Here is a 15,041-nt window from a genome sequence, read left to right on the forward strand (position 1 = left end):
AACACAGTGGGTAGATCTAAATGTGAGGGCTAATGGCTTATATGCCTTATTTCAAAAGATTTGGAACCTTCTCCTACCAGTAAGTATCATCTAAATCTCTTCTATTAAAATATAATTATAAGTTTTCCCATTTTATATATGTGTGTTGTAAATATGTTTGGTTTATCATTTGACCAGGGTGGCATTCTAGTGCTGGAACCTCAGTCATTAGAGTCATATGAAAAGAACGATCATGCCTCAGAGGTAAAATTTAGCTTGCCCTACTTTCCGGAAATAAAGATTTGTTTTTCCAGATCTTGTCTCACGCCAATAAAATCATATTATGTAAAATTAAAAATTCTTATTATTGTTTTTGCTTCCTTATCATTGACAAGAGATATTGTATGAGACAAAATCTGGGACCACCATTCACCTGTGCAAATGAAAGTAGTGCAAAGGAAGTGCTTATTGGACACAACCAATCAAAAAATAAGTGGCTACTTATATTCTTTTATTTTTATTTTGTTTTTGAATATGCAGACTAATACTGTGGATCTCTACCCAAAAGAGCCAAGTAGTATGAAGGACCAAGATATTAAAATTCTTCCAGAAATGTTTCGGAAAATAATGTTAGATAAGGTTTGTATATATTTTATTTGAAGTTTGTTCAATTAATAATAACAAGCAATTAAAAATATTCATGTTTATTTGGTTATTCATCATTAGTACAGATTCTACTTGTATTCATATTAACCTCTCATATTGAAACTTTTGTTGTAGATTGGATTTAAGTGTGTAGAACAAATCAACTCACATGGGGAGAATCGTTTCAATAGACCCATTTTGGTTTTTCAGAAATGAGCTAGCCATGCAGAAAGTGAAGTGCAGAGTGAATGTGGAGTCATTTTACCATTTCATTTCATTTGTTTCTTAATAGCTTAGGATTGGTCAAACATGGTAATTTCATTGTAGACATTTCAACTCTAATGTGAGATATTGATATTCCTTATATTTGATAATAACCTTCCTTTTGCATAAAACATGTGAAGTTATATAACCTAGGTATCAAAAAGATGAAAACTTCGGAAAAAATATTAAACAAAAATATATTTGTGAGAACTAGTTGAAAACCCATCGGTGAATGTAACAAACAAGTGATTGTTTTTACACATATTATCAATAATAAAAGTGTGATTTCATGATAAACAAAAGGATAAAAGTGTTATTATATGTTGTTTTTCGTGTGGTATTATGTTTTACTTGTCTCTCCATTAATGGAGAGGATCCTTACTCGATGTACATAGGTGTAGTGAAAAAAGCAATACCAAATTGAAAATGGTAATGCATATCAAAACTGAATTAATAACTTTAAGTGTATCGATAAAAAAAAAGTTGAAAACATGGATCAAAATACTTTAACCCACAATTCATAATTTATCGTGGCTAGTTTTTCCTTTTTAGTTCTCTTTGTACCCAAAAAAAATCTAACAATGGTTTCAATAAAAGAAGTTTTCACATTATTCAAGGATAGTGAAGCTTAAAAAATCTTACAGTGGTTTCAATAAAACACAGTTTTTGTATAAGCATGACAAATGGTAATTCTAGCCAAAGTCTAATATGTACTATTGAAGGAAAAGGAGTAACTAACTCATTAACGGAATAACTAACTAAACGACTTTTTATATATAATGAACTGTTGAGCATAACATACACAAACAATAGAAAAAGATGGCAATTGAATTGATGGAGAATAATGCAGAAGATGAAAGCAAAAAGGAAGAAAAGCAGAACATGGAACAAAACGGAACTGTTGAAGAGGTGAAGAACAATGCAGAAGAAGATGAAAGCAAAAGGGAAGAGAATCAGAACATGGAACAAGAAGGAACTGTTGAAGGGGTGAAGAACAATGCAGCAGAAGATGAAAGCAAAAAGGATGAGAATCAGAACATGGAACAAGAAGGAACTGTTGAAGGGGTGAAGAACAATGCAGCAGAAGATGAAAGCAAAAAGGATGAGAATCAGAACATGGAACAAGAAGGAACTGTTGAAGGGGTGAAGAACAATGCAGCAGAAGATGAAAGCAAAAAGGATGAGAATCAGAACATGGAACAAGAAGGAATTGTTGAAGGGGTGAAGAACAATGCAGAAGAAAATGCAAGCAAAAAGGAAGAGAATAAGAACATGAATCAAGAAGGAATTGTTGAAGGGGTGAAGAATGATGCAGCAGAAGATGAAAGCGAAAAGAAGAAACGCAAGCATCATTATTATGGAAATTACAAGCACTATTATGCTAGCCGAGTATATATCTTTTTTCCCATTTTCCCTCGAACTTGTATTTATGCCTGCTTTCTTTCCATTCACCATAATTATTCAAACTTTACAATGTTCCAGAATGGAGGAAAGTTTAATCAAGATCCACGTTTAGAAATCTTCAAGAAGGAATGGTTTCAAGGCAAGGATTGTCTTGATATTGGTTGCAACAGTGGAATAGTCACCATCTGTATTGGTACTTACTACTTTCTCCTTTTTTATATTGGTGGTGTAAATTTCAGTGTAAGGCGAAAAGTTAGAAATATTTGAGTTTATATGAAGGTTTTCATTTCTAAATGCTTAAGCTTCAAAAATCATTCTTTACTTATTAGGAACTACTGAAATATTGGGAAAAGAGTTTATATGAGTTCTAAATTTCTATTGTGTTGATCTCAAAATGCAGCCGAGAAGTTCTGCTGCCGGAGTATTCTTGGAATCGACATTGATCCGGGTAGGAAGCATCCTTATGAATTCTGACTTTTGTTTCTGAAGGGTATCATTCTTTGTGCTTAGACCTTAGAATTATGCATCTACTTAAAATGAGACATTAAATTCATTACTTGAATGTTTACAATATAATTGGCATTTTGGTTTGGGTTATGTTTCTAAACTCCAATTTGCACACTCATTAGGTAGAATTAAGGAGGCACAATCGAATCTGAGGAAAGCTGTTAGATCAATATATGCTGAGAAGAGGATGCGTTTGCAGGGTTCTCAACTTAATAAGCTCTTGAAACAAACTCAAGTTTTTGAAAATGACATTCTAAAGGGTACTTCTTTTATGTTCTGTATCTGTTTCTATTTCTGAAGTAATGAAAACAATTGTTCATTCCTAATTGATTTTGTTCTTCTGACCATTCTGCCAGATCAAGGGAAGTATTTGAACAAACCTGCTGAACCAGCTGAGAATTTGGATCAAGAGATTCCAAGAAGAAACCTTGGCCATATAGTGTCATTCAAACAAGAAAATTTTCTTGAGGCTGCGTACGACCCACACGAAGAACACTATGATACAATTCTTTGGTAAGTTGGTAGCAATTTTGATGCTATACTGAACATGGTTTTTTCCTTTAGTTCTTTGAAATAAATTAGTTTCTGCAATGCAGTTTGAGTGTAACACAATGGATACATCTAAACTGGGGGGATGATGGCTTAATGACCTTATTCAGTAAAATTCGAGACTTGCTCAGACCAGTAAGTATAATCTCTTTATTCAACTATTTTACTCATTCATTTTACAAGTATATATATATATATATATATTCACACATCTTTTTATATGTTCAGGGTGGCCTTTTTGTGTTGGAACCTCATAAATGGAAGTCATATAGAAGAAAGCGTAAAATCACAGAGGTAATAATTCTTAAACATGTAATGTTCTTTTGACAATAATTTCTTAATACTTCAGCTGTGTTTTAACTCTCTTTATCACTATCTAGACTTCAGTTACTGTAATTAAGTGGCTATTATTAATCATGTTCTTTTCTTGTGACAATAATATTCAGACTACTTATCTGAACTACAAAAGTATTAAGTTGCGTCCAGAAAGGTTCATGAGAACATTGTTAGAGAAGGTTTGTATAATATTACAAGCATTCCTATTTCATTACAAATTTTATTAGTATTCTTAAGGACTGATATTTAAAATTATTGTAGGTCGGATTTAAAGCCTTAATACATTTCAGCAGCTCAGAGAGGATAAATGGCAAGTCTCATTACAATAGGGATATTTTGGTTTTTAAGAAATCAGAATTGAGCCATGCAGAAAAGGCAGGTGCATAGTCAATGTGATTCAATGTAGAGTCATTGTTTTACATGAAAAAATGGTATTTTAAGTATGTTGAGATTTAAATTGGTTGCTTAGAGACAGCTTGTAATGCAGTAACTGGTTAACCATGATGACTTCATGTGCTGCATCTGATACATAAAATTGAGGTGAAGGAACCTAATAAGATGCTGAAAAATAAAGGGCAGTCTTCTATGCTGAATAGGTTCTGGATTTATGTCCATGCTGATGGCTTTTCCTTCATATCTATATCCACTGACATTTTCACCAAATTCATTTTATGCACCAACATCGGCAGAAATTGTTAACTTCACTCAATTAATACCACAATTCTTTCATAACTGGAGGTGCTGAAACAATCATTTCGTATTTGGAATTACTTAGCCTAAAAATGGCTACACTAACTTTGGTGTGTATACAAATAAGGTTGGCGCCAACAAAACTGAACATGAACTTGGAAGGCAAAATGCTTCAACTTTTACAAGCCAAAGCTATATACAAGATTTTACAGAAACAAGTTATCTAAAGGCTTCCATATTTTATTTTTATAATTTTTTATTAAAATAAAAAGGTCGATAAGAACTAATATATTTGTGACGAGGATGATAATATTTTTTCGATGACACTTCCCACAACCATTTTTCTTGCCACGAATTGACTTCAACCAAACCCTATAATCCCCAGGGAACTAAGATTCGGATGTCTCATCAAAAGCCTTATTGGATCTTTATCCTTAGGTTTCCATGAGCATTAATGCATTTGATAATTTAAATTGGTATCATTTGGAACATCATTTCCTTATACACTGACTGCTCCCGTCTTCAAATTAAGCAAGTGAATCTCATTTATGTTGCTTTCCTATATTTCAACACATCTCCATCCAAAGGGATTTAGCACTTCAATGGTTTCAATGGAATGGCTCAGGCATCCAAAATCCTCGGCTAACATCTCATTTATAACATTTCACATGCATTGTGTATCATACCAAACCTGAAGAACGTAGTTTGGAATACTTGACAACGGGGCATCTACTATAAATAGTAAGCAATACTAGCGTACGAAATACCTCACCGATGCGTACAAGTTTGTTGCTTCTGTCCACCAAAATCAATGCACTCCATCTGATATGGTCTGCAGATAATTCATGTTAGCACTGTTAAAAAAGGAATCTTGTTCAATATAGGAACTTCGGGGCCTGCAGGTGCATTGGTTCTTTGTATATTTTTTCCCTTTGGGAAACCTACCCAGATCCAGTATCAAACCCAACCATGTCTATCAATCAGCTGAAAAATAAATTAGTAAACTCTTTTACCAAAAGGTTGCAAAAGAATCATAGAAATGAAAGAGAGATATTCAAAAGATCTTTGTCCATATCAGAAGATTTTGTTTCAGGCTCATCACAAAACCAATGCAATCCCGAAGTACTATTGCAGGGAATCAAATCTGTACAGAGAGGTATGTCCTGATTGATAGTGGCACCGATATAAATGCCAACTGACTATCATATTTCATCCTTCAAAGAATACTGCTTGAAAAAAGAATCCTGCAAAAGAAAAAGTGTGAACAAATAATTGAACTGCTTAATTGCAATCAGTTTCTGTAAAATAAATTTCCAATTTGCATTGAGTGATGTTAGTTCACCATGAATCCTCCATGTGACAGCATACCCATCATCCAACATATAACTTCAAATTATAAATCTGTAGGTAATAAAAGTCACTGGTAGATATGCTGCCACTGTAGGGTCCATCGTGGACCCGAGTCTATTCACATCACTCTTACGCTTTCACCTCATTCAAAGAAATTTCATTTATGGATGCCTCGAGAGATGATGTAAGGGAAATAAAACTAAAAGTTCACTATATCTAATTTTGACAGGAAAAATAACATAACAGGCTAAAAATATATGAGCAACAAAGAAGGCCAAAACTTAAATAAAAAATATATCTTAGCAAAAGAAACTGTGAACACACCTGCAATTCATAATGATGTTAATCAATTTAGAAACCAAACTGTAGCCAGTTATCATATGGCAAAAAATAATTATCATAAAGTAACAAAAAAGGGAAACAAGGATACATCACACATTAATTGTACATAAAAACATGAATATACAAGATTGCTGTGTCACTTTTGAAATCTATGTACAGCAAAGGAGCCAACCCTGGGTAGTCTGTATTTTATACCAAACAATCGTCACCTGAGGAAAAAAAGCAACACAACCTGGTCTCAAAGATGAGATATGAAATTTATCAACCTTGCAGCACATTTGCAGTCTCCATGAATGGATCATTTGACATTTCTTGACCATAGACACAAAAAAGATGAAAGCAGCCCATCATGAATTTGCAGTCTTCTCAATCAGATCCAGAGCAACATATAACTGGTCAAGTAATGGAGCGGACCAAATAGTCAATAACTGATTGCAGACACAAAGTCTGAACAAGAAAAGTGACATCTAGGAATTTCATTTTGGCAGATGATATGTGCTGCAAAGATGGAAGCAAGCTACTTGAAGGGACTTCCTTGCCCATGTACATGGTTGGAAGCTTCAGTCGACAAGGCAGGCTTCAAGGGGTTCCTTCTTGAGGTACCAGCAAGAGAAAATGAAGTAGAGGGTACATCCGCTTCACCAAAAATCTAAAAAAAATAAAAAATATAAATAAATATTAGGGAAACGTGAATAAAACCCCCTAAGCTTTATGTCTTTTGCAAGTAGACACCATGAACTATTTTTTTCTCCAAGTACCCCTTAAACTTTATCTATTAGTAAAATTGATCTTTGCATAAAGATAATGTTACAGTACTAATAGGCCAACAAGAAAATCGTTGTCATCAGACTCACAACAGTGCATGTTAGCCAACGTTGATGGCTGAAGGAAACTGTTGTCAAAATACAAATGTACTGAGAGAATGAGGATACGTAAATTTTAGAGTTAAAAGGAGGCAATACAATAATATTTGTACATAAAAAAATTAAAGTCAAATAATAATGATCTGACAGACGAGTTAAAACAAAATGCATTGGTCAATTTTTCATTGTTAGTAATTTAACGTTATCTTTATAGTTCATGATAGCTACTTCCAAATAATGAAGTACAACCAAAGAATTCAATGACATTTACCCCAAAAAAATCAGAGTTGCACCAGTTGTATCATGAAAAGAGAAATTTTGCTCTAAGATGACTTACATTCTTGCCAATAGGATTTTCAGAACCCAAATTTTTACTTAATGATGATTTAAACTGAATTTTAACACCAGAACCAGTAGCATTGCCTGACTTGATGCGCTCTGAGGCGTCCCCTGAACAAGTATTAAAACCCACTAATTAGATATTAATGACCATAACATTTGTTTATGCAGAAAAAAAGACATAACTGATTCGAGATGCACGAACCTTGACGGTTGTCAAGATCCATTGGCATTGCACGACTGTTGCTAGCTCCAGGGACCGGCTGCAATAGGACAGGAACTATTAAAGCCAGAAGCATTAGAAGATTGAACCAATGCACAGACCTGAAAAGCAATATACTTACAGATATGCGGGGCTGGACTCTGTTCTTTTGCGACTGCTGATACTTTAAGATAGTCCAATCAAATACATAATCAAATTCATAACCTGTCATACACCAATAAGGAAAGAGCACTTCAAGTATGACAAAAGGTGCATCAACACAATTCTGCAATTTATTTTAATCAAATTTTCTTAAAACATAAAATAACAACCTTCTCGAGCAAATAGTTCCCGGAATAAGCGCTTCAAGAATCCATAATCAGGCCGCTGATCAAAGGTCAGAGAATGACAGTAATGAAAGTATGAAGTGAACTCTACAGGGTGAGATTTGCATAACACCTATGAAAAATAACAAACAAATAAGAATCATGACCAAAATGCTTCACAACAGAAAAAATGTCCAAGCATTCACCTCAATCGGAGTTGATACTTTCTTCTCACATATTTTATCATACTTTTGCTTCTTTGTAGCAGCCTTCAACCCTTGCCAAGGAAGGCTATATGCAAACATTCAGTAAAGTTAGCACATTTCATTATGTTCTCTTAATAGAAAATGCCTGCATAAGAAAAGCAGCTGGAGACAGATGGCTTACCTTCCTCTTAGGAAGTACAAAAGCACATATCCCAATGACTCCAAATCATCCCGCCGGCTTTGCTCTACAAATGAAATAGAAAATGAAAAAAAAAAATTGCACGTTATTTAAAGAGAAGGCGTTAAGTAACTTATTCTGACTTACCGATTCCAAGGTGAGTATTGCAACTTGCATAACGTGCAGTCCCTGTTAAGTTTTTATTCTCTCTGTGCAGTAAAATTTGTTATAAGTTTTGGGGTATTTCCAGGGAATCGGTGGAGAAGAGATGGAGAAAGGAAGAAAACTTAACAAAAATAATATAGGAAAGAGAATGAATGAAAACTTCAATATTAAAAGATGCAAACATCAAATCCTAAAAGAAAAGGGGCACTAAAAAGAAAAGAGAATGAACAAGGTGACAAGGTCAATGGAATACAATAGAAAGTTAGAAACCTATAAGGGATGTGACGATTGGTTGAGGAGTCACGATATCGTTTTGCAAGCCCAAAGTCAATGATATAAACCTGACATGTAGAACACAAATAAAATTATATGGAACCTTAATAGTAAATAATAAAAGAGTTGAAAAATGATAAAGCCAGTCAATACACAGTAATAACAAAACAGGATATTCACCAGGTTTGCCTTCCGACCAAGTCCCATGAGAAAGTTATCAGGTTTTATATCTCTGTGTAGGAATCCTTTCGAGTGCACATATTCTATTCTATTCATCTTCAAAAACAAAAAACAAAAAACAAAAAAGAGTTAATATCATAAAACAATGACACTTCTAACAAATTCGCAGGCAACAATGCAACATGGTAACTCTGAATCTAAAAAAAATATAAAAGTGGTACAAACATACCATTTGATCAGCCAACATCAACACTGTCTTTAATGAGAACTTTCTTCCACAGTAGACAAAAAGATCCTCAAGGCTGGGACCCAGCAAATCGATAACAAGCGCATTGTCCTCCGCATCTACACCAAACCATTTTATGCTTGGAATGCCACCTGCATTCAATGATCCAAAAAATGTCAAACCTCATCAGAAGGAAAGAAAAAAAGAAGCTAAAATCCAGCTTCTCACAACAATTTCTAACAAATTTCAGCTTCGAAGAATAACTTTTTTGAGAAACTTAAACAAACTGAGCCAAATTCATCACTGACTCGATCACATATGCACCCAACCAAAAGAATTTTTTGACAAAAAATGATAAATATTTGAAAAAGCACATACTTCCTCCTTGAAGAATATTGTAGAGCTTGGCCTCGTAAAGCAATTGTGGATGCTTTGTTTTACCATTCTCCTGAAACACAAAAAATCTATGATAAATTGAAAGCAACAAGAATTAATGAATAAACAACGCAAGACATGCGTAATAATAAAACAGAGAGAGAGAGAGAGAGTAATATTACGATCTTAATAGCAACGATCTCGAATGTATCCATATGAGTAGCTGCAGAAATGAATTGAATAATATGAATAACATGAGTATTATTCTGATACATATATATACTCATGTTAATAATAATAAAACATGAGCAATAATAATAAAACATGAGAGAGAGAGAGAGACCGAGGTAGATTTCACCGAAGGAACCGCTTCCGATCTTGCGGCCAAGCTTGTACTTGCCGCCGATGATGCGTTCCATCTTCTCTCTAACCTATCTATCTCTGCTGAACAACGCCAATTTGAGATTGCGATTGAGATTTGAGAACGAGAGAGAAAGGGGTACTCTTGTCTATTCACTCCTATTGGGCCGGGTTGTTACCTTCTTCACCTGGTTCCACTATTAAAACAACATTCTAAATTAAATTATAAATTTGCCGTCACTTGTTCACTAATCACGCATATTCAACATCTTTTTCCATTCATCATTTGTGTTCTTATCCTTTCTTTTTATAATTATAATATCTAGAGTAAAAATTTATATATAATCAATATATTGTTTATTGTTTATTTATATTATATTTTTTGAATAATTAATAATAATTTAAGAATAAATTGTAATAATATAATAATAATAATGTGTAAACTAACAGTATATACATTTTTTCATTTATTTTACTCACAATCAAATATCGTCTTGCCAAACACATAGATGGTATTAATTTGGTTGCCATCAATAAAAGTCTTGTATACAAATTCTCAAAACTAAAGTATTAGTTGGGTATTTTCAGAGTTTAGGATTTGTTTCCATCACTAAAGTCATAAATTGAAGGATGAGTGGTTTTTAAACAATGTGCTATCTAATTTTTTAACTTTAGTTTGTAAGGTGGACCGCAACAAATCCTAATCCATAGTTTTGTTTAAACAAATGTTGAACATTCCAGGGGCACCGTCCTTGATAGTATTAGGAAGAGATATAGAAAACCATAAGAGAACATAAATGTAATATGCATGTATTGTCCGAGTAAAGAGTTATAAACAGTTATTATATATTAATTATTTATTAGGATTATTTTTTTATTAAAGAACTAATAATAATTAAACATAAATAATAAATAATATCTATGTTATATGTAAAGTCAAAACTTGAAATAACTTCTCTAATTTTCATTTTATATATTGCCCTTGACATTATTTAATTTTTACAAAAAAACTATATAATCCTAAGTAACTACCACTAATACATTAATTAACCACACATTTCACCTTAAATTAAACATTATCATAAACACACAAAAAATATAATATATAAAAATTGAATATGTAGTATAACATTGGTATAAATAATGTATAAAATTCATGCATAATATTTTTTTCAAATAATATATCATTGGTGATGTGATAAAAAATGAAAAGAGTTGAAAATGAAAGATGAAGTTTGAGAAAAAAGTGTAAAAAAATTATTCTTCATTTCTAGAAACAATTTTTTCTCTTGCTTATATCTCTCCTTCCCCAAGTTCGGATTGATCGCTTGAGAATAAAGTGAGATGACTTGCTCTTTGAGTCTGGCCTATTAGATGTTATAGACAGAAAGATGGTAAACTAAAGAATCCATTAAGTATCATTTAAAATGGAACTGGTTTGGACCCTCTACGCTAAAATGCTAATTTACTATTTTGCTCATAGTTCTTTTTTTGCTCTGAAAAGATTGTCTCCTTTATCTTTTGCTTCAAACATTACAAGTTAGAAGTAAAAAAATGTATTTTCCTGTCCAAGGAACAAAATACTCCAACTTTGTTAATTAGCTCTAGAAATCTGCACAAGAATTACTTTATTTCTAGATTACATACAACCTTGTTTGTATTTGTCTACTTGCTCTTGTTTTCCAACAGATTCCCCCTCAATGTTTTTTGTTAGACATGGCAGGGTGAAAGCTTAGTTAGTAAGACTGTGTATCCAGCTTATGAGAATTTAGTTTAATTCCAATCTTCATTGTTTACTTGGTCTATGGCAATTGAATTCCCTTTTTGTAATGTTTTCGAGGATTCATAAACCCTATCAAATTCAATTCGAAATAATAAATTTAAATCCTATAATTAAAGTGTTTCGGTCGATTCCAACTAATGGAGTAAAGGTTTGAAGAAATGGGGCTTGATCTCAATTCTAGTCCAATGAATATTAGACTTAGAACCATTGACTTGTTTGATTTTGAGACACAAAGTAAAAATGCCACCTAAATTAGTTAGGGACAATAAGTGATGGAAACTTTCCTAGGGCAACTTTTGATTCCAAGGGCAAGAGAAGTCATGAAGGTCCTATGACTAGACCAAAGCTATATCAGCAATCTTAAAGGTCACAAAAGACTCAAATGACCATGGAGATTACATGAAGGAAATGTCTTTAGGATCTATTTTAAACTTAGGTTATTTTTGTTGTTATGAATAAATGAGAATTCATTCTCATGTAGACTTAGGATTAGCTAAACATTATATTTTCAACAAACCAACCAGATTGGATTAGATTTTATCTATTTGATAATTTAGGATTTTAAATTTCATTATATTTACATTATCTTAGAATTAGTTAGGATTTTCGTTTGCATTTCAGATTTGATTAAATATGATATTATCTTTTAGTATTCAAAGATAATTAAAATTTTATCTTTAGACTTATCTTTAGTTTATTTACATATTGCCTATTTATAGCTTTTGCTTATTCATTAATAAAACAAGTTTTGTTTTTGAGAAAAATTGGATTCAATTCCTAAAGTTGAGCCAGAACTCCTTAATTCGAACTTATTAAGATACTTATTTTTGTGGTGTTTTAAGACTCATCACCTTCTCAATGTGACGTCTATTCAAATAATGTGACGTCTCTATCTTCATATCTTAAGCATGTGACGTCTCTATCTTTATATTTTTTCCATTTTGTTCCATAAATCTATCCTAAAATTGGCCTAAAAATCTCTATCAATACCAAAACCGAATTCTAATTTATAAAGATCTTAATTTCAAACTAAAACGATCCTTAAATCAAAGGCATCCCCTTGAAGTTGTGATCAATAACATTTTACTTTTTGATAAATAAGATGATTCAACAGCATTCAAATGGGTAAGAACACAAAGGATAAGGAATGAACATTAAAATAACTGAATTGCAATACACAATCCAGTATTATTCAGTTCTTGTAAACAAGAATGAAATCACAAAATGACTGAAACACAAACAAATGTGAGACAAAAGCAATAAAGTTTTCGATTCAAGATCTTGTCTTGTTCTTTGAAAGCATGATCAAGTCTGAAGCTTGAATCGAAAACAAATTCATGTCGAGATGAATGTAAGGTTGAAATTCGTTGAACACGACTCTGCTATTTTCTCACAACCTGAGAGGATCCTAATCCGATTCAGTTTGCAGGCCATGAATATAACTAGAACTGTGCCTTTAAACATTCAGGAGGCAATTGACCATTGAATCTGTTGATATCTTTGCAGTAGTCATATATCAAGTAATTGCTTCTGACCCAATTCAACTGTCCTAACTGTGTATTTCCTAGCTGCTTGTATATAGGAGAAGTCCACCAATTTGCAGAGATATTAGAGGCACATTGGTTAATGCTAACTGGTCCACGAAAAGTGCATGCCCTTGCTCGAAAATGGTTGAATCTGGCTGTGAATGGTGATTCAGTCCAATTTATCTTAACTAACCCACCTCTAGTTGCCCAATTATCAGCATTCCACAAGCTTGTATATACCCTCATTCCTTGCTGGTTTGGGTAAGCAACGCCCTCGTTTTCGTAATTACGGAAAACCCGGATTGGAATGCTATCTATAAACCACCTGAGGGGAATGAAAACATGTGGAAAATGAGATGAGTTTAACTACAATCTACTAGTGAAAGTTGTGTAAATATAAGATGGTGTATATGTAAAATTATTGTGATGCAATTACCAAGGTATGTTTCTTTCTTATGTAAGAGTGAAAGTGAATAACTTTGTGCTAGTTAGAGATTAATAGTTCTTTATCAACTTACACAATTTCAGTGGGGTTCCAGTGAATGGTGTAGTTGTGAAAATCAGCAGTTGGATCAAACCAAAGGTAAAATTGTTGCTCTCTGCTTCCATTTCCTTGTGTAAATACATTTGTATGTGCAATGTATGGTTGTCCAGAAATGTTGCCTAAGAACTCGAAATCTATCTCGTCATGCCGACTTCCTGTTGAGGATAGCTGCACATACATTTTTGGTAATGAAGTATTAGCAATTTCACTATAATAAAATCTATATATTGTAACCTTATTTATTCACACTATTCTGATAAAGTTATTAAAAAACTATGATATAAAGTTAGTTGTTCTTGCAGTGAACTTACGTAGTAGGCTGTAACTGTTCCTGCAGAATTATTCGGTACTAGTTTGATTCGCGATTCGATACTTCCAAATAAGAATGGTCTCTTTGTTTGAGCTGCGGATCCTGAAATTCAAAGGCAATATCACAAAGTTCTCATTACACTGAGAACAGAGGAATTCATTTATCTAATTATTTAATTGCAGGCCTGCATCTAACAAATTATTTACATTAGTTACAAATCCTGTCTAAAACTACTACATGAACATGTTCATTAGTAACTCAGTTGCAATATATTGAAAATGCAGCATGCTTGCAAAATATTCTGTATAGTGTATATTGCAAAAGATATTAGTTAGTTGAAATAATGTAAATTTGATACATGCAGGTTAAAGAATATAGATGTTATACCTGAGGTTTGATCCAATACAAGCTGAAGATCTTCACCCTGAATTGATGCATGTTGAAGACCCCATGTGAGGTACATGCTTTTGGAAAATGCAGCATCAACTAGGACAATGCCAGATGCAACTGCAAAGATGAACAATGCTACCAAAAAATTATAAATTTTTTCCATGTTAACACTTATGATAAGAACAACTTGTGCATGTGCTTGATGTTCTATGGATTGGAAAACTTTGATGCTTTACCACTTGGTTTGTGATGTATTTATATAGCATCAATGTGACATTATGCTATAGATGAATTCTTCCTTATGATTTAAAATTTTAATTGGTTTCCGAGTATATTGACCTTTTCATAGCATTATGATATCATGAGAGTGATGTTTTAAATGGAGAGCCTAAAGAATTTTGTATATATCATAAAAAAGTTTGGCTTCTAAATAACAAATATAAGAATAATGACAGCAATTAATCATTTATTCCATTGCATTGTTCATCACCCTCTTTCAAACAACAAGTAATTGAAGTCTGTTGAGGTTTTCTTTTCCTTCAACTACTCCCTTAATTCCTATTTTATCTGTCTTTTTTTTCATTTTTACATGTTTGTTTAAAAGTTTAAGAAAATAATCATGATTATTTTCCAAGTTTACCTTTATTTAATAGTTTCTTGATTTATGCATGTACGTACTGAAAAGAAAGTAACATTACAAAGAAATAAATGATATATGGACAAAAAAGA

At 32.7% G+C, this 15,041-nt stretch overlaps 3 protein-coding genes across 3 annotated transcripts; 1 reads left to right on the forward strand and 2 right to left on the reverse strand.

The window, feature by feature from the left end:
- LOC109330025 (probable RNA methyltransferase Y17G7B.18) lies at positions 1,709 to 2,957 on the forward strand. The gene is made up of 4 exons (XM_019563985.1): positions 1,709 to 2,277; positions 2,371 to 2,485; positions 2,693 to 2,740; positions 2,926 to 2,957. Exons 1-4 carry the CDS (start codon positions 1,723 to 1,725, stop codon positions 2,949 to 2,951), a joined length of 744 nt encoding a protein of 247 aa, XP_019419530.1. The 5' UTR covers positions 1,709 to 1,722; the 3' UTR covers positions 2,952 to 2,957.
- Positions 5,457 to 9,939, reverse strand: LOC109330024 (casein kinase 1-like protein 3). Its single transcript, XM_019563984.1, has 14 exons — positions 9,743 to 9,939; positions 9,582 to 9,622; positions 9,403 to 9,472; positions 9,028 to 9,176; positions 8,799 to 8,894; positions 8,616 to 8,686; positions 8,328 to 8,389; positions 8,184 to 8,247; positions 8,003 to 8,087; positions 7,803 to 7,929; positions 7,613 to 7,695; positions 7,474 to 7,531; positions 7,267 to 7,379; positions 5,457 to 6,715 (listed from the first exon to the last, which is right to left on the reverse strand). The coding sequence occupies exons 1-14, from the start codon at positions 9,816 to 9,818 to the stop codon at positions 6,584 to 6,586; spliced, it is 1,227 nt and encodes a 408-aa protein (XP_019419529.1). The 5' UTR covers positions 9,819 to 9,939; the 3' UTR covers positions 5,457 to 6,583.
- LOC109329125 (probable xyloglucan endotransglucosylase/hydrolase protein 26) lies at positions 12,952 to 14,543 on the reverse strand. The gene is made up of 4 exons (XM_019562795.1): positions 14,310 to 14,543; positions 13,924 to 14,024; positions 13,587 to 13,780; positions 12,952 to 13,393 (listed from the first exon to the last, which is right to left on the reverse strand). Exons 1-4 carry the CDS (start codon positions 14,473 to 14,475, stop codon positions 12,985 to 12,987), a joined length of 870 nt encoding a protein of 289 aa, XP_019418340.1. The 5' UTR covers positions 14,476 to 14,543; the 3' UTR covers positions 12,952 to 12,984.

The sequence above is a fragment of the Lupinus angustifolius genome, chromosome LG16 (genome assembly GCF_001865875.1).
Source record: "Lupinus angustifolius cultivar Tanjil chromosome LG16, LupAngTanjil_v1.0, whole genome shotgun sequence".
NCBI classification, from domain to species: Eukaryota; Viridiplantae; Streptophyta; class Magnoliopsida; order Fabales; family Fabaceae; genus Lupinus; species Lupinus angustifolius.

Excerpts from the sequence above, each read along its gene's own strand:
- LOC109330025 (XM_019563985.1), top strand. The coding sequence starts at position 1,723 with ATGGAGAATAATGCAGAAGATGAAAGCAAAAAGGAAGAAAAGCAGAAC. Across the intron at positions 2,278-2,370 it reads AGCACTATTATGCTAGCCGA|AATGGAGGAAAGTTTAATCA; the intron begins GTATATATCTTT and ends ACAATGTTCCAG. Across the intron at positions 2,486-2,692 it reads AATAGTCACCATCTGTATTG|CCGAGAAGTTCTGCTGCCGG; the intron begins GTACTTACTACT and ends CTCAAAATGCAG.
- LOC109330024 (XM_019563984.1), bottom strand. The coding sequence starts at position 9,818 with ATGGAACGCATCATCGGCGGCAAGTACAAGCTTGGCCGCAAGATCGGA. Across the intron at positions 8,088-8,183 it reads TTGTACTTCCTAAGAGGAAG|CCTTCCTTGGCAAGGGTTGA; the intron begins GTAAGCCATCTG and ends GTTTGCATATAG. Across the intron at positions 7,380-7,473 it reads GGATCTTGACAACCGTCAAG|GGGACGCCTCAGAGCGCATC; the intron begins GTTCGTGCATCT and ends ATACTTGTTCAG.
- LOC109329125 (XM_019562795.1), bottom strand. The coding sequence starts at position 14,475 with ATGGAAAAAATTTATAATTTTTTGGTAGCATTGTTCATCTTTGCAGTT. Across the intron at positions 14,025-14,309 it reads TGTATTGGATCAAACCTCAG|GATCCGCAGCTCAAACAAAG; the intron begins GTATAACATCTA and ends TTTGAATTTCAG. Across the intron at positions 13,781-13,923 it reads GAACAGTTACAGCCTACTAC|CTATCCTCAACAGGAAGTCG; the intron begins GTAAGTTCACTG and ends ATGTATGTGCAG.